The sequence below is a fragment of the Chrysemys picta genome, chromosome 1 (assembly GCF_011386835.1).
Source record: "Chrysemys picta bellii isolate R12L10 chromosome 1, ASM1138683v2, whole genome shotgun sequence".
In the NCBI taxonomy this organism is placed as follows: domain Eukaryota; kingdom Metazoa; phylum Chordata; order Testudines; family Emydidae; genus Chrysemys; species Chrysemys picta.
In genome coordinates this window covers 115,304,098-115,322,906 of record NC_088791.1, presented here as the reverse complement: position 1 = coordinate 115,322,906, position 18,809 = coordinate 115,304,098, and the positions used below count along the sequence as shown (strand labels likewise).

Below are 18,809 nucleotides of genomic sequence, written 5' to 3'. Positions count from 1 at the left end.
TATTTAATCTATTTATAACTGACCTCGGAACTGATTGCAGGAGTGGGCTGATAAAGTTTGCGGATGATACGAAGGTGGGAGGCGTTGTAAATTCGGAAGAGGATAGGGATATCCTGCAGGGAGACTTGAATGAGCTTGTGAATTGGAGTATCAGAAATAGGATGAAATTTAATAGTGAAAAGTGTAAGGTGATGCATATGGGGATGACTAATAACAATTTTAGTTACAAGATGGGGACGCATTGGTTAGAAGTAACGGAAGAGGAGAAGGACCTAGGGGTCCTTGTAGACCGCAGGATGACTATGAGTCGACAATGTGACGTGGCGGTGAAAAAAGCCAATGCTGTCTTGGGATGCATTAGGCGAGGTATATCTAGTAGGGATAAGGAGGTCCTGCTTCCGTTGTACAAGGCGCTGGTGAGACCTCATTTGGAGTACTGTGTGCAGTTCTGGTCTCCCATGTTTAAAAAAGACGAACTCAAACTGGAACGGGTGCAGAGAAGGGCCACTAGGATGATCAGAGGAATGGAAAACCTGTCGTATGAAAGGAGACTAGAGGAGCTTGGGTTGTTTAGTCTGACAAAGCGAAGGCTGAGAGGGGATATGATTGCTATCTTTAAATATATTAGAGGGATTAATACAAGGGAGGGAGAAGAATTATTCCAGCTTAGTACTAACGTGGATACAAGAACGAATGGATATAAACTGGCCGTGGGGAAGTTCAGGCTTGAAATTAGACGAAGGTTTCTGACCGTCAGAGGGGTGAAATATTGGAACGGCCTTCCGAGGGAAACGGTGGGGGCGAGGGACCTGTCTGGTTTTAAGATTAAGTTAGATAAGTTTATGGAGGGAATGGTTTAATGGTAAAACATAGTAGTCAAGAAAACCAAGCAATGGTAGGTAAATAGCATAATGGCTAACAGGGGTCAGGATGGAGACTCTTGCCTATATGCTCGGGGTCTTACTGATCGCCATATTTGGGGTCGGGAAGGAATTTTCCTCCAGGGCAGATTGGCTGAGCCTCTGGAGGTTTTTCGCCTTCCTCCGCAGCATGGGGCAGGGATCTCTAGCAGGAGGGTCTCTGCCGATTGAAGTCACTAGTAACAGGATTGGGGACTTCAGCAGCAGAGTCCAGGGAAGGGGTAGGGACGGTTTTATGGCCTGCAGCATGCAGGGGGTCAGACCAGATGATCATAATGGTCCCTTCTGACCTTAACGTCTATGAGTCTATGAGTCTATGCCAGCGACCTGCGTTGCTGCATATATTTGAGTACAAGCTGGTGTAAGTGAAGAATATTGTGAAAAAGATCAAGATACATGAACAAGTTAGCACTACGATAAAACTCATGAAGATACAAATATTGGCATGTTGCAACTGATGAAATTTTAGTCCAATGCTAATTGAAGGAAGATAGATCAGAAAATATGGTACGTTACTATGATGATTACATTTCCTTAACTAAACTTAGTTATCATATATTCCTTTCTGAAGAGTTCTCAGTGAAGGCTATTAGTGCTTGTTTACCTTTACATGGAGATTAGTTATAGGACCATTGTCAGCACTTAAGGCAAACCATTCACGGTACATTAAGGGAGAACCAATTAGAGTGAAACCATCTCCAGTATTATTACATGAACTAATTAGAGAGTGAGAGAGAGAGAGAACACCAGTAACAATATGAACTGTAAATTTGTACTCTCAACTTCGAAGAAAAGCAATTAGAAGACACATCCATTTTTGTCAAGAACCAAAACACACATTTTAACGACATACCATCTACACTGACAACCCGTTTGGATATTTTTTAACCATTCTGTTTGTGGGTAATTAGACCATCAGCATTCACTTTTCTGCTGTCTCATTTGAACTAAGCAGAAGTTGGGAAATTATTTTTCAAATATCTCTTTATATAAACACTTTCAAGACTAAATCTAAAAGTCAGGATTTTCCAAAGTGAGCAAGTGATTCTTGCTGTCTAACATGACATCCCTTAAAGTAGCCTGAATTTTCAGAAAGTGGTAAGCACGCCCACCATCTGAAAATCAGGATCTTTCAGAGTGCCTTGGTTCAGCACCCAAAAAATAGAGGTACCCAAATCACTAGTCATTTCTGAAAATCTTGGCCCACAGTGGGCAACCAAAAGTCAAATTCTGCCATCACCGACATGGGCAGAGGATAAAAGTTGGCTCTTTAGCTTTAGCAAGTGCTTACCTTCCCACTGGCCAGTCAGCACAAGGGTTCTGTTAATTACAATGTCAATCTCTCTGGCACCATCTTCCACTGCTATCCTAATCTCTTCTAATCGGTTTTTCAGTGAAGTCTGTGCAGCTGGAAACCCAGTTGCCACTATGAAGAATGGGAAAAATAAAGTTGTGAAGTAAGCAAAGACTTTTATATAAATATAATTGTTATTAAGGCAGATTGGGGGTATAAAAAGTTAAGGTTTTTTTTTCTTTTTTTCCCCTGAAAGGGAAGTTACTCTAGAGCGACAGTAAAGACTCAAAGACCTAGAAGGCACCTAATTCATCCCCCACCTCATTTACAAGAACATTAATTCTTCCCTTGAGTTCCTTAATCAGTGCTTTGCTCAGTTTTAAATGTCTCCTGCAAATTGATTTCTCCCACTTTCCTTACAGCTATTTCCAGTTCAGCCTGGCTAATACATATAAGTCCATTGCCTTCAATAGAATTCTGCCTACATACACAAGCTCTGAATTTGTCCTAATGTGTGAAATCATCTTCGATGTGTATGTTCTTTAGTCCTCCCAAATTCTTGTAAAAGGTATTTGAAAATAAGTGCAACTAATATGGGCAAGTAATAGTCACAATATAGGTAAATTTGAATGCAATCATATCCTATTCAACAGTCATTTGAATTTTTGTACTTAAACAATATAAAGATAACTTGGAAAGGAAAAAAATTATCCTTGTTCCACTCCCTCCCCCTCTCTCCCCTTCTGATGTATAAAGAGAATCTGGAAAAGTTCTCTTTCCCCCCTGCAAACACAAACATGTTTTTGTGGTGCTTTTCAATCCTAAATTCCACATTGTCTCCCTTCTGTGGTTCCTGAAGAATTAGAGAGATGATGACATCACAAAGAGTCAAGATGAAGGTATTTTTACAGGGATGGACTCTTGCACCTGCACAGAGCTTTGCTGACTTCAATGGGGTGGAAGGATCCACCTGCATGCAACCTAAAAGCTGAGCTATTAAGCAAGGAAGGGTTTTGATTTGTTGATGTTAACAGCTATTCAGCTTTAACGACTAATTCCCCTTGGGAGAAAAAATGTCGGTGTAAAGATTCATTATCCCTACCTCTTCAGTTCAGGTATGAGATCAACATACACACCTCAAAGACCTCCCAGGAGATCCTCCTCCAGCAAAACTTAGACTTGACAACTAAAAACTTGACATTCCAGATACTTATTAGTGAAAAACAAGGAGGATCCCCCCCCCCCCCCCGGCCCCCGGCAAAAATACAACCAACAAAAAAAACCCCACCACCTTTTCAGGTATTCTTCACCCATTCTATAAAAGCAAAAAGGGCACAAGCCCACCAGGAAAATAATCTTTTAAATAATACTTGTAAAGAAAAGAAACTTACCTGAAGCTACTGGTATGTTACAACCAGCAGCCTTGAGTGCTTTAACAGCATCAGCTACTCTAGCTGGATACACACAGACAGCTGCTGTAGTAATACCTGCAAAAAGTACAATCCACTGTTTCACCTGTATATTTCTACGTAATGTGCATTGGCTTCTAGTCCACACTATGGCCTTGTGTGCACTAGATTTGTTTTTTTTAAATCTCCTACTCTTGCACAACCACCAACTGCTCTCCGCTGGCTGTAGCAACCGTGGGAGTTTTAATGGCAGCAGGGCTCAGGTGGCCACTGGTAGAGCTGCCACCATGTCCATTAGCCCTGCCCTGAGAACACTAAGGCTGCATCAATCGTAGCTCAATCGCAGACACAGTTTAAGGCTGGAGTTCTTTATACGCCAGTTTCAGACCAGTTTGCTCTGGGATTTATGATGTAAGAAACTATGCTATCAGAGTATTGTACCTAGGGGCCTATAGCGCAGTTTGACTAGCATGGAATACCGTTTGGGTTAGCACAGTTTCACTATGTTTCTATTTCAAATTTTATTCTCACAGATTAAGGAACTTGGACTGATATTTAATAGTTTTTTTTTAAAAAATGTATAAAGGTTTAGAAAGAATTCATAAATCAGAGTTTAAAAAGGGATTGGGTCTTTCTTATTTCATGACTATGGCTAACAATCCAGGGCCTGGTTCACCACTATGTTACTCTAGTTTTACACCACACACCTCTGTTGAAAACAATGAGGTTATGTCTGTGTAAAACTTACCATTGCAATTTGTCAATCAGGCTCCAAGAGTTTATGCAATATTGGTGGGTTTGATTTTTGTTTGAATGTTGTAGTTCAAACAAAGCACCAAAATCATGTGGCATTTTAAAACAGTCTCCTGCATCTGACACATCAGTGATATTAATACTTCTGAGAAGTTACGTTGTGCAGTGCTGAATATTGTATGAAAATATGCCATTTTACGGCTATCATTTAATAGAAACTCTGTAGGGCCACATCAATGCCTTAACAATTCCATTCCAATCAGTATTGGGTGTAACATTTAGACTTATATTGAGGGCCCAGTTCTGCAAGATACTTTGGAAATGCCTATGCCATAGCAGGGAGGTGTGATTCCCAGTGCAGGTAGACAGACTTGTGCTAGCTCTGCTCAAGCTAGTGTGCTAAAAAGAGTAGCATGGAAGTTGTTGCAAGGGTGGTGGCTCAGCTAGCTGCCTAAGCTTGGACCCAAGGAGTCAGGTGGACTTGGACTTGGGCAGCTAGCCTGAGCCACTGCCCGGGCAGTAATGTCCACACTACTATTTTTAACGCACTATCTCTACTCGAGCTAGAGTAAGTCTGTCTGCCCACACTGGGAATCATGTCTCCCAGCTGCAGTGTAGACACACCCTTACGGTCAAATCCTGACCCCAATGAAATCTCTATTAGTAAACAGAACTAGTTGCTATTTTGATCCCTTTCTTAGTTACTGACAGTAACTGGGTGGCAAAGACAATTCTGAGGAGAGATTAAAAAGCCAAATTTTTCAACACACAGCACGTGTCTGTATCTAATTGTCTGCACAAAGGCAAAGAGCCAGATCCTGGAGCTACACAGAAAAACCTCAGCCAGGATTATGACCCAAAACATTTACAGATATTAAAAAAAAGCCCAAAGGTTTATTGGGGGTATCATGTGCATTTAATGCAAATAGATTTAGTGGCACCTTACCGTCCAGTTATTAAAAGAGAGAGGTGGGTTTTTTTTTAAATATATTTCATAGTTTTATTCTCTTAATGGTTTCCATGTCAAATACTGTAGTGTATTCTATAAGTGTCCTGTGACGTTACAGCCTATATGATTTTATAAAAATGTGCTAATGAGTGAATATAATGTAACTGGAATATGCCTCATGCAAAAGGTCTCTTGTAAGGTATCATTACAAAGCTTATTGTCTACTGAGTGTGGTCATCCTATTTGTATAAAGGTATCACTCTTGTATCTGAAACTAGAAATATGAAATATAACTCTGAGGGCCTATTGTAATTATGCAAAGTGTGGGCCATTAATGGTGGTTTGGAATCTTAATGGCTCCCATCAACCAGGACAATTGACTGGATGGCTCTGTTTGCAGGCAAGCCTTCCTGTGAGTCAGGCTGGGAGGAATGAAGGTTTGGGGTCTTACAGTGACATGTGATCATGTCACATGAACTGGAATCCATCTTTAACCTGGTGCTTTTCCAGTGAAGGGGGGGGGGGAACCCAGAGAGAGACAAAGGATTCCAGCCTTATGCAAAAGATATATAAAGGGGTGGAACAGAACAAAGGAAAAAGGAGCCATCATGAAGAATCCCCTAGCTACCACCTGAGCTGGAACAAGAGCTGTACCAGGGGAAAGAATTGTGCCCAGGCCTGCAAGGTGTCCAGCCTGAGGAAAAAAACTTACTGAAGCATCTCTGAGGGTGAGATTATCTGTATTCAGTTTGATTAGACATAGATTTGCGCATTTTATTTTATTTTGCTTGGTGACTTACTTTGTTCTGTCTGTCACTACTTGGAACCACTTAAATTCTACTTTCTGTATTTAATAAAATCACTTTTTACTTATTAATTAACCCAGAGTATGTATTAATACCTGGGGGAGCAAACAACCGTGCATCTCTCTCTATCAGTGTTATAGAGGGCGAACAATTTATAAGTTTACCTTGCATAAGCTTTATGCAGGGTAAAATGAATTTATTTGGGTTTACACCCCATTGGGAGTTGGGCATCTGAGTGCTAAAGACAAGCACACTTCTGTTAGCTGCTTTCAGGTAACCTGCAGCTTTGGGGCAAGTAATTCAGACCCTGGGTCTTTGTTGGAGCAGACGGGAGTGTCCGGCTCAGCAAGACAGGGTGCTGGGGTCCCGAGCTGGCAGGGCAAGCAGGGCTAGAAGTAGTCTTGGCACATCGGGTGGCAGCTCCCAAGGGGGTTTCTGTGATCCACCCCGTCACATGCCCCTATTGCAATCTCGATCTGGGATCTGTAAATTAAGGTGAGGCTTTTTCCTGCACATCTTACATCGTAACTAGGGATAAAGATTTTGCAATCAGAACTTATATTACCATTTCTTTGAATGAGACTGTCTAGGATCCAGTTCAGTCTTCCAGGGCTGCTTAGCTGTGCAATACTAGCTCTGGCATCAGTAATGTTCAGGCAGTAGAAGTTGAAAAAGAAGACGTCAAGTTTATGTTCTGCCCATAACCAGTTTTATAAAGCCAAAGCTTGCAAGTAATGTAACCAAAACCATCATACCTTTATCATGCATATTCATGGCTCTCAAAAGATCCTCTCTGATTGGATGTTTGGCTTTGTAACAAAGCCTGTGAATGTTTGAAGGGGTGTCATCACCTGAGAGGGTGGTGAGGTCTATGCAGGTGACAGCTCTCAGTAGCCAAGCAGCCTTTATTAGGGAAAAAAGTAATACATAAAAAAATGGATTAAATTTTTTAATGTGGCCCAACCCAGATGATTTAGGAGACTAAGCCCATCTCAAAAGTGAGTCTCTTAGGCACCTAAGTTTCATTGACAATCAATGGTGCTTTTGAAAATGTTACCCAATGTCTAAAAATCAGCTATTATATAGTCAAAGGACCAAGTTCCGATTTATGGCACATGGATCAAAGGCTGAATAATGAGCAGGAATCCTGGCATATTATTCCACCAGGATCCTAAAACAATGATGCTTGTATCTGGGCAACCCACTGGAGGAAGGATGCAACCTCTCCCCAACAGAGTTGTCCACGTTCCTGTAACATGCTAAGTCTGCCTCATGCAGAGCTAGTCTGCATAGAAAGCATACACACTCTTCAGCAGGCGCATGAATTGTAAGTGCAAGTCACCTGAACGCACACAAGTCAGGAATATGCATGCTGCCATCACATTTTACAACCCTAATCTGTGCATATGCATCAGGGTGAAATCCTGGTTCCACTGAAGTAAATGGACATTTTGCCAGTTACTTCAATGGAGCCAGGATTTCACCCTAGGTGTCTTACATATGTTTTAATATTTGGGTCCAAAACTCTAGGTGTCTCAGTTTAACTGTCTGTAAAATGGGAACAATAATATTTACCCATCTTCCTGCAAAAAAAGTTGAGAGAATTGACTAACATTGCTAAAGCATTTCAGTATCCTTGGACGAAAGATGCTACAGAACTTCAAAAATTATTTTTAACTGTGATTGGGGTTTTTTTCTTCTTCAGAAAGTTAGCTTTTTACATCAACTAGGTTTTTTTATAACCTGGTTTAAATTAAAACAAAAATTGTTTTCCAAAAAGAAGGGAATATTTAATCAGCTGCTAAGAAAGGGATTCTAGTCTCATCCCTTAGGAAATGAGTTGTGAAGACAGATGTAGTAAACTGCTTCCAAGAAATGGTGTGAACTTTATTTGTTTTAAAATAGGATTTTGGCTTTATATATCATACACACCCACACCCACACGTACGTGGATATGGACTTGAGCCACAAAGTTCGGATGTGGAATATTATCTACATCTGAACTTTCCCCAAAGTTCAGGGTTTTAAGAGTTAAGGATCACATTCAGATCCATCTCTATTTGTTAGGCAGCACATGGATATTCTGCTACATCTGCACTTGGGTAGATGAAAAAAGATGTTTATGAAAACAACCCTTTGGTGTTCTTTAAAGAAACACTCAATTATTTAGCTCAACAGTCATGTTACTACATAAATACAGAGCTGAAAGGTACCAGGGGCAACAATGCCTCTGTCTTGCAGACACATTAAGGGGATATCAACACCAGAGTAAATCACCACCCCAAGTGATTATATCTATGCAATCCAAGGAGCTGATTCTTCACTTCATTGCACCTTATGTGAATATGTGGTAATTTACAGCAAATCATAATGCTCCTCACAGATTTTAAGGCCAGAAGGGACCATCCTGATCATCTAGTCTGACCTCCTGCACATTGCAGACCACAGAACCTCACCCAGCCACTCCTATAATAGACCCATAACCTCTGTCTGAGTTACTGATGTCCTCAAATCATTATTTAAAGAGCTCAAATTACAGAGTATTCACCATTTACGCTAATTAAAACATGCAAGTGACCCGTGCACCATGCTGCAGAAGAAGACAAAAAATCCCATGGTCTCTGCCAATCTGACCCAGGGAGAAATTCCTTCCCGACCCCAAATATGGTGATCAGTTAGATCCTGAGCATGTGGGCAAGACCCACCAGCCAGACACCTGGGAAAGAATTCTCTGTAGTAACTCAGAACCCTCCCCATCTAGTGTCCCACCGCCAGCCGTTGGAGATATTTGCTGCTGGCAGCGCAGATCAGCTACATGTTATTGTAGGCAGTCTCCTTGTACTATCCCCTCCATAAACTTATCAAGCTCAGTCTTGAAGTTAGTTAGGTATTTTTTTGTCTCCACTGCTCCCCTTTGGACACTGTTCCAGAACTTCACTCCTCTGATGGTTCGAAACCTTACTCTAATTTCGAGCCTAAACTTGCTGATGGCCAACTTATATCCATTTATTCTTCTGACAACTTTGGTGCTCTCCCTCCCTGGTATTTTGCTCTCTATAAACACATGAGAGGGATATCATATTTCCCCTCAGCCTTCTTTTGGTTAGGCTAAACAAGTCAAGATTTTTGAGTCTCCTCTCATAAGGTAGGTTTTCCATTCCTCAGATCATCCTAGTAGCCCTTTTTTGCACCTGTTCCAGTCTGAATTAATCTTTCTTAAAGATGGGAGGCCAGAACTGCACAGAGTATTCCAGATGAGGCCTCACCAATGCTTTGTATAATGTTACTAACACTTCTCTATCTCTACTGGAAATACTTCGCCTGATGCATACTAAGACTGCATTAGCTTTTTTTCTTGGCTGCATCACACTGGCGGCTCATAGTCATCCTGTGGTCAACCAATCCACCCAGGTCTTTCTCCTCCTCAGTCTCTTCCAACTGACAAGTCCCCAGCTCAGAGGAAAAATTCTTGTTAGTCAATCCCTAAGCGCATAACCTTCCATGTTGCACTATTAAAATTTCAACCCATTTCTATTGTGACATTGCACCCCATATTCTTCATAGTTGTATGATTATGATATAATTATGATGCATTTTGGACAAGATGGGTCATGTAAGGGGTCATTGGAAAAGTTATGATTTGCTGAATATGATTATCTTATTTGTATGCATGTATCATTTTTGTATCTGAAGTTATGAATATTGGCTATGTATCTGTATTTCACGGGTAGTCACACCTGGGTGACACACCCACTAGGCAAAATGCTTCCAAGTCTAGATAGTCAAGTGTGAAGGGCCTATTCAAGGTAATGGGCCATTAGGAAAAACAATAGGCCTTAGGAGATGCTTATCCCCCACCTGGTCAGCCTTCCTGAGAATGCTGCAGACAGCTTGTAAGTCATGGCTGCTATGACACAGCAAGGGCATGTGGCCAGGCCACATGACACGGAACTCCATCTTGGATACCAGTGTTTTACCACAAACTGAGTTTGGTACAAAGGGTTCCCGCCCTGTGCTAAAGCTATATAAGTCAGGGAGTGACATCATCTGTTGTTCTTCACTCCCCCACAACTGAACACCTAAGAGACACTCCTAAAGAAAAGGACTTGGAACAGGGGTGGGGATCCCAAACTGCAAAGCAAATGCAGTTGTCCCTTAAGAATCTGCAAGCTTGTTATCATCAGTCAGGGTGAGAAACTGCTAATTAATATCCAGTCTATCTAGTATGTTAAGCGTAGTTTGCGGTTTTGTTTATTTGCTAGGTAATCTGCTTTGATCTGTTTGCTATCCCTTATAATCACTTAAAATCTATCTTTTTGTAGTTAAACTTATTTTATGTTTTAATCTAAACCAGTAAATTTGGCGTGAAGTTCTTGGGAATCTTAGCTCAAGGGGCAGGGGCTGTTGCATTGCCTCTCCACACTGAGGGAGAGGCAAACTCTATGAGCTTATGCTGTACAGTTCCCTGTGCAGTGCAAGATGGCATAATTTTGTGTTTATACTCCAGTGCGGGTATGTGTGCCTGGGGAGCTGGAGGTTATCTTGACTGTAGCCTCTCTATTGTTGGTTCATGCAGTGGCTGGTCAGAGAGCCTGCATGTAACTGCAGCTGTATGTGTCCCTGCCTGTGTGAATGCTGGTGGAAGTATACGACCGGAGCAGGTCTGCAGCTTGTCACAGCAGCACAGTGTGAAAGGGAGCCCAGACTGGTGAGTCAGAGGGCTCAGTGGTACCCCAGTTCCAGGTGGCACCCTGGGAGGAACCTGTCACATCTGTTACTCCAGTTTTCAAAGTCATCCAGATCTTCTTATATGATATTCCAGTCCTCCTCCAGATTGGCAAAACTGTACCTCCCAACTTTGTGTCATCTGCAAATTTTATTAGCCCACCCCCCCTTTTTGTGCCAAGGTCATTAGTAAAAATGTTAAATAAGATTGGTCCCAATACTGATCCCTACGGAACTCCACTAATAACCTTCCTCCAGCCTGACAGATCACCATTCAATATGAGCTGTTGCAGTCTCCCCTTTAACCAGTTCCTTATCCATCTTTCAATTCTCATATTAATCCCCATCTTCTCTAATTTAACTAATAATTTCCCACGTGAAATTGTATCAGATGCCTTACTGAAATCCAGTCATCAAGGTACGGGTAGATTTGGATACCCTGGCGACTGAGGTAAGCCACTACCACCAACGTGCATTTAGTAAACCCCCTCGGTGCTGTCGCCAGGCCAAATGGGAGGATCGTAAACTGGTAGTGGTGGGGCCCCACTGTAAACCAGAGGAAGTGTCTGTGTCCTTGAAAAATCACTATGTGGAAGTATGCGTCCTTCAAGTTGAGGGCGGCATACTAGTTTCCCAGATCCAGGGAGGGGATAATGGAAGCCAGACAGACCATGCGGAACTTTACTTGTTGAGGTCTCGCAGGTCCAGGATGGGCCATATAGCATCCTTGGCCTTTGGGATTAAAAGTACCAGGAATAAACCGCCCCCCCCTCGTTCCTGTACTCTAGAGGAACTTTTTCCACCACAGGATGTAGTAACCTCTTTACCTCCTGCACGAGGAGAGACTCTCATGAGAGGGGTACCTGAAGAGGGACGGGGAAGGGGGGCAGGAAGGGGGCGGAAAGAGTATAAAGGCACTGGAGGATATAACCCCTTTCCACTGTGCTGAGGACCCAGAGGTCCGAAGTTATAGCGGTCCAAGCCAGGAGGAAAGGGGAAAGGTGGTCAGATAACACTGGGAAAGATGGATCCAGGGAATAGTCTGGTAGGTCGCTCTCGGGCGCGCCCTCAAAACGATTGTTTGGCCCCCTGCTTACAGGTTGAGCCCAACTGGGCAGAGGGTGGAGGCGGGTGGCTCGGGCGGTGCTTGTAACCCTTGGCTCGTTTATGGGGCTGGTCTTTCCGAGGCTGGCTCCCCTGGCCCTGAGGCTGCTGTGGTTTGAACCGTTCATGTGCCAGGGCTGGGACGTAGAGACCCACGGTTTTCAGGGTGGTGCGGGAGTCCTTGAGGCCATGCAACTTGCTGTCTGTTTGCTCTGCAAATAGGACCGTCGAAGGGCAGTTCCTGCAATGACTGCTGGGCCTCGGTGGACAACCCAGAGAGGAGCAGCCAAGAGATTCACCATATGGAGATAGCGGAAGCCATGGTGCAGGCAGCAGCAGCAGCATCTGACGCTGCCTGGAGGGCCACCTTGGCCGCAGTCATGCCCTCATCGAGGATCGCTTGGAAACTCTTCTTGGAAGCCTCAGGGAGCCACCCTTTGAACTTGGCTTGCCACATATTGAAGGCATATCGGCCAAGGAGGGCTTGATGGTTGGCTACTCTCAGCTGAAGGCTGGAAGACGAATAAACTTTACGTCTGAAAAAATCCAGCCTCCGCGAGTCCTTATTTTTGGGGGTGGTCCCGGGTTGTAACCACCTCAACCACAAGGGAACTGGAGGCTGCGTCGGAGTATAGGTTTTCGTGCCCTTTGGTTGGCACAAGTACTTACGCTCAGCTCTTTTAGAGATAGGCGCCAGGGAAGAGGGGGTCTGCCACAGGGCATTAGTGATTTTGGAGACCCCTTCATGAAGGGGTAGGGCCAGCCTGGTGGGAGCCGAGGACCAGAGGACATCAAACAGAGAGTCCAAGGGCTCTTCCAATTCCTCTGCCTGAAGCCCCAGGTTAGAAGCAACCCTCTTCAAAAGTTCCTGGTGCACCTTGGTGTCATCCTGAGGAACTGGGTGAGGGGGGCCCCCGTGATAGCCTTGTCTGGCAATGACAAGGAGGATGCCGGTGCCACCTCCACATCCATTGGTGGTCCAGCAGCTTGCTCCCCCGGGTCCTCCTGGACCTGCAGGGTCTTACCCCCTGAAGCCTCGAGCACTGGAGGGGGACTGGATACCGAGGCCACTGGCCGCTCCGAGGCTCCAGACACCAATTGGGCAGCCTGGGATGGTTGGGTGAACCCACAGGGGTTCCACAGGTATCATGGTGCCGGCCACTGCACTTGGGGCCATGGAACAGGTTTCGTTTCTGATAATGTAGTCGGCACCACCAGTACCGGGGCTTGTCCCGCAGTCAAGGAACCTCACCCAGAGCCAGAGCTACCAACAGAGCCGTCGGTACCTGGCAACCAGTATCAGGCTGAGCGGCGGCTCTTGTTTGACCAGTGCCGGTCTCAGCGTCCCAAAGCCGACCTGTCCGAGTGAGATTGTCTTGGTCCGGCTCTCCGGGACCAACAGCATTTGGTGGATCTGCATCGGATACCTGGCAATCCACGCCTCACGCTTCTTGAGTAGGGTGATCTCCTTCTTGGAGATGGGCAATGACGGCCCAGCGATCAGCGGTCTCTGATGTCCAAACGGTCCCGGAATCGGTACCAGGCCCTTGGAAACAGTCGGGGCTGGTCCCGGAGTTCCTGCCGAGTGGCACATGCCCCAGAGGGTCTGCACCAATCCACCAGCGAAGTATGCCTCGAGTCCCTCGATCAGTGACCCTAGTGCAGGGACTGAAGAGGGCTTAGCTAAGCCTGCCTTTAGTCCTGAGGCATGATGGCTTCGGGCGGGTGAGCGATGGCAGGACATCCCTCTCTTTGGGGAACGGTGCCGCTGAGGTGGGGACACACGTATAGGTCCCAACACGGATTTTCCCTGAGACTGGGATACCACTGGAGCTAGTGAGGGCGGCACCGGGAGGGTCAGGATCTCCTGAGCCACTTGAAGGGCTTCGGGCGTCGACAGCACCTGAAACTGACCTGGGCCAACACCGCTATCGCAAGCAAAGTATGGGATGGGCTGCACCGCTCGACCTGAGCTGGGGCCCAAGTTCCCAATCGGGGTGTTGAGCTGCCTGGCACAGGTCATGGCTCGCCCCCAGCCCTCCCCTTTCCCTTGCGGGAGGTAGGAGATCTTTCCCTCACAGTCTTTTTCAGCTTCTTGACCAGAGCTGTGGAGGGGGACCGGTGCTGGCTTGTGTATGGCGCCAGCAGAGCACTGCGCACAGAGGCTGCGGCGCTTGGTGAAGAGTCAGACCATTGCTCCAGTGCCGGAGTGAGTGCCGACTCCATCAGGAGCGCTTTCAGATGGATATCACACTCCTCCTTTGTCCTAGGTGTGAAGGACTTGCAGATACGGCACTTGTCACTTATGTGCCATTCGCCCAAGCACCTTAGGCAGCTGGTATGTGGATCACTGACAGGCATAGGCCATCTGTATCAATCACAGGGCTTAAAGCCTGGGGACCGGGGCATGCCCCATCCCCTGGCTGAGTCCCGTTCGGGACTAACAAAGAGTTGAGAACTACTACTAAGGGTAACTAAGAACTACTAACTATATACAACCATATTACAGGTTTTCAAAGTTCTCAAGAACTGAGAACGAAACAACGCTAGACGAAGCAGCAGAAGTTCCAGCACCATCACTGGCGGCACGAAGGAACTGAGGTGAGGGCAGCCAGCGGTGCCCCTTATACCGCGCCATGCGGGTGCCACTCCAGAGGGTGCCAGAGCCAGTCCCCTACGAATACTGCTAAGGGAAAAATTTCTGGCACCAGTGCATGTGGTGAGCACACACACCCTAATATGGAATGGACATGAGCAAGCACTCAAAGAAGAACTTTTGGACATACAAGAGACTTATTGCAAACTAGCAGATTAAACAGCACTGCTATTACCCTGATCTACAGATTCTGAAATCAACTGTAATGTATATGATTCATTTTAACCATTTAATAACTCTTTTCTCTTTTATTTAAACCTTTAGTTTAGTTTACTAAAGGGTTGGCTATCAGCTTGGTTTTTGGGTGAGATCCAGAAATACATATTGATCTGGAGTGAGTTTCTGGTTCTTTGGAAATGGAAGAACCTAATATATGTGATTTCTGGTTTTAATAATGATTTATCACAGAAGTCATGAAGGGCTAAAGGGCCTGAAGGGGACTGTCTGTGGCTCCATGATAACTAGTGCAGTATTTTGGAAGAACACATTTGTTACTGGCTTGGTGAAGTATTATGATAGACTACACCACCAGTCTGGATAGATGCCCTGTATTCTGGCAATGTGACCTGAGAGTGATTTTAGCTGTGTCCCAAACCAGGTGTCATGACAATTGGCATAGTCTTGGCAGGATACACATAGGTCAATTGGGCTTTGGATCAGAACCCAGTGCTGTTAACATTTAAAGTTGATATTGAGAGTTTTAAGGGTTAAAAGTTAGTGACCATGAGTCAGTCATAATCCTATGAGGTTATGAACTTTAAAAGTATGTAAAGATAGAAGAATAGGTCTTACGGGGGACATCTCCAATCAGGAGATGAGAGATTTGCTCATGGAATGTGACCAAAAGGCAGCAGCAGAGACAATCCAGATGCAGACCTTGGTGAACAAGCAACAGTTTGAGCATGAAGAAAAAATGGCAGAACTTCAAATGAAGGAGAAGGAGGCTGAGGATGCAGAGGAAAGAGCATACCAGAGATGCCTAGCAGAGGCTGAAATTGAAAAGGAGGCTCATAAAACGCACATGGAGCAGATACAAGCCGAGAGAGAAGCACATCAAAAACAGGTAGAGGCTCACAAGCTGCAACTCCATGTCCTGAACAGGCAAAGAGAACACCCTGTGGATACTTCTCTCAACAACAGAGACTGATATAAAACCTGCCCAATTTATAAAGAATCTAAGTAGCTTGAAGAATTTTTATCTACTTTGTGGTTAAATGGAATGTTCATAACATTCCAGAAGAAAACTGGATGCTGATTCTCCTGACCAAATTGACTGGTAAAGGGAGGCAAGTGTTTAATGAAATGGGGGTGAAGGAAGCTTGGGGGTGAAGGAAGCTTGGGGGGGAGGGATAGCTCAGTGGTTTGAGCATTGGCCTGCTAAACCAAGGGTTGTGAGTTCAATCCTTGAGGGGGCCACTTAGGAATCTGGGGCAAAAATCTGTCGGGGGATTGGTCCTGCTTTGAGCAGGGGGTTGGACTAGATGACCTCCTGAGGTCCCTTCCAACCATGAGATTCTATGATAAGTCTATGATAAAAGCAACTGTACTGAAAAGGTTAAAATGACTCCTGAGCCCTATAGGTTGAAATTTAGAAATCTTATGTCCGATAATGTTACTTATGTGGAATGCACACATAAACTGCTTGGTTATGTTAAGAAGTGGGTCATGGGAGCAGGAGCATATGACGACGTTGGTAAACTGTTGAATTTAACTACTCTAGAGCAGTTGCTTAGGCTGACATCTGAAGATGTTAAGGCTACAATATGTGATAGAAAGCCTGACTCAGTTTTAAAAGAAGCAGAAATTGATGACAAATGTATAGCAAATAGGGCTCATGAGGGATATAAGCCCCAGAGGAAAGGTAATCCCTCTGCACCCCAATTTAAAAGGGTTCAAAAGCTTAAGAATAAACCTAACCCTAATTTTGTTAAATAACCTCATAAAAGTCCAGAACATAAAACCTCTCACTCTAAGAGGAAACAGGTGATCTGTAATCACAGTGGAATCCCATGCCAGATAAAACCAAATTGCTCAAACCTTAAAAACACTCCACAGTCTGCACCCACGAAACCCGCTTTGAGTGCTAATGCTGTTACCTTAAATACAGAGGCTAACCATGTAAGCACTAACACTGCCACCTTGAGTGCAAATGCTGTCACTTAGCCTGAAAGGAGATGGAAAAGGAAGGAAATGACCCCACGAATTATATTAATGCTGACTCTCTGGATGGTAGCAAATAATTAACAGTGCAAAAGTTAATAATGTTAGCTGTGTAGGATGGCACTGTTAAGCATCTGATATTACTTTAGTTAAAGGAAATCTTGTCAGAGCAGGAGATTTGTTGCCAGATAGGTGTGTGAATATTTTGGCTCTCTGAGTTCTCTGTGAAAGTACTTTTGGCCAAAATCCACCTGGAGTGGGAAAATTTTAAAGGTGATATTGTGGTTGGTATTTGCGATTTGCTACCCACTGATATCTTGATTGTTAATGATATCATAATTATGTTTCATCAGGTTAATATCATAACCAGGTCACAGAGAAGTTATGGCTCTGATGCAGGTACCCTGCCTGGTGTCAGTGAGGAAAACTGCAAGCAGGTAGAGAGCGTCTCCCAGCTTATGCCAGTTGAGAACTTGTCTGATACGATTCTGAGGTGATTCTGGACTTAAATTAAACACAGGAAGAATTTGTTGCTGCTCAGAGTAGAGCTTCAACTGAAGAAGGAAGGGGAGGATTTTTGTTTAGGAAGGCTCCTTCAGGGAAAGAGAGGCTTCCTAGTGAACTTGGAAACAGATAATTAATTGTGCCTGAAGAGTGCAGGAGAGAATTGCTCCCAATAGCTCGAGAAGAGCCATTGTCTGTGGAGAAAAGCAGTGTACCCACTGAAAAAGCTGTCCCCATTGCTAAATGCCAGAGTTTTCCAGCTGAGCATAGCTCTACTGACTTAACTCTACAGAGTACCAGGAAAGGTGGCTTTGCAAAGGTTTCAGAAGGGGAAAATGGAAAAAGAATTTTGGGGGAATATAAAGATGCCCTGTAACCAGTTGGCTTTGCCTAACCAGCATTTTAGAGTAGTAGAGTGGTTGGCATATCCTATGCTGATTCCTTAATGGAAAATGCCCAGGACAGAGAGGCTGATGCAGCACCTGTCCATCTAGCTTGTGTGTCAGATCCTGCTTGGGTAACTGACTTTTCAGAGCAGAGCAGCCATGCAGACGAACCCTCGGGAACACAAAAGGTGGTGGTAGACAGACTCTCACCTCTAGACCCTTTGAATATGTCCTAGTGAGCTCAGGTACATCTGATTCCATGTGGAAGCACAATTTAATAGTTGAAAGTCACCAGGACACTGATTCTGACATGTGGGTGGAAACTGACTGTATCTCCCTAGAGACGGAGGCCAGTCTTTGAACTTGTAATGGCTGTAGATTCAAAATCAAGCAATCAGCAGTGTCTGTAAACATCCAAATTAACTGGCTGGGAGGGGGAAGGGAGCTTTGCTCATAGCCACTTACCCAAAGAAAGCTGCTGAGAGGATGCTGCTAGAAACAGATATTCCTAGTCAGCAAGCAGAGTCTTTTAAACAAGAAGGCTCAGATTACAAATTGTCCAAGAATGGGAGGCGGAGAAGGGCTGGATCCTGAAGGTGAGGGTCTGCTAGTATACAAGATTCTCCTACACCCTTACCTCACTGAACCCTAAAATACCAGAGCCCTAAAGATATGATTGAATTAAAGGCATATGTCAAGGGAAACACTAAGGTGAAGGAAACGCTAATGACTAGTTATAGTGCTAATGATAAATCTTGTTTTTCATTACACAGTTTACCATAAGCACCATAATTTTCTTTACAAATGAGTGTTTACAAGTATTTTTGTTACACCGTGCTTTCTGCTTAGACAGTTTGTCTCTGAGGTCAGTTTGTTCAATACCCTTCTTGAACCTTTGCACAGTGAATCTTCGTGTAAACATGGTCATTTTTTTTTTATGTACAGCGTCACAGTCCGAACACAAAATTGATGTAGGAATGGGTGTCCCAGACACTGCTGAATACATCCTAAGAATTTCCCATTCTTTGTAAGGACTGTTATGGGGGTCACAACGTTACCGAACCCCTTTACAAACCTATTGTAACAATTAGCCAGACCAATAATGGATTGGACCTGCTTCTTTGGTCTAGGGGCAGGCCAGCT

At 44.4% G+C, this 18,809-nt stretch overlaps 1 protein-coding gene across 1 annotated transcript in view; it reads right to left on the bottom strand.

The window, feature by feature from the left end:
• DERA (deoxyribose-phosphate aldolase) overlaps nt 1-18,809 on the bottom strand; it is a 94,760-nt gene that overhangs the window by 56,856 nt on the left and 19,095 nt on the right. The window contains exons 3-5 of the mRNA XM_005287508.5: nt 6,887-7,034; nt 3,606-3,701; nt 2,212-2,346 (exon numbers count right to left, since the gene is read on the bottom strand). Of these exons, the coding sequence (XP_005287565.1) occupies nt 2,212-2,346; nt 3,606-3,701; nt 6,887-7,034 (379 nt within the window). The remainder of the gene's footprint in view (nt 1-2,211; nt 2,347-3,605; nt 3,702-6,886; nt 7,035-18,809) is intronic.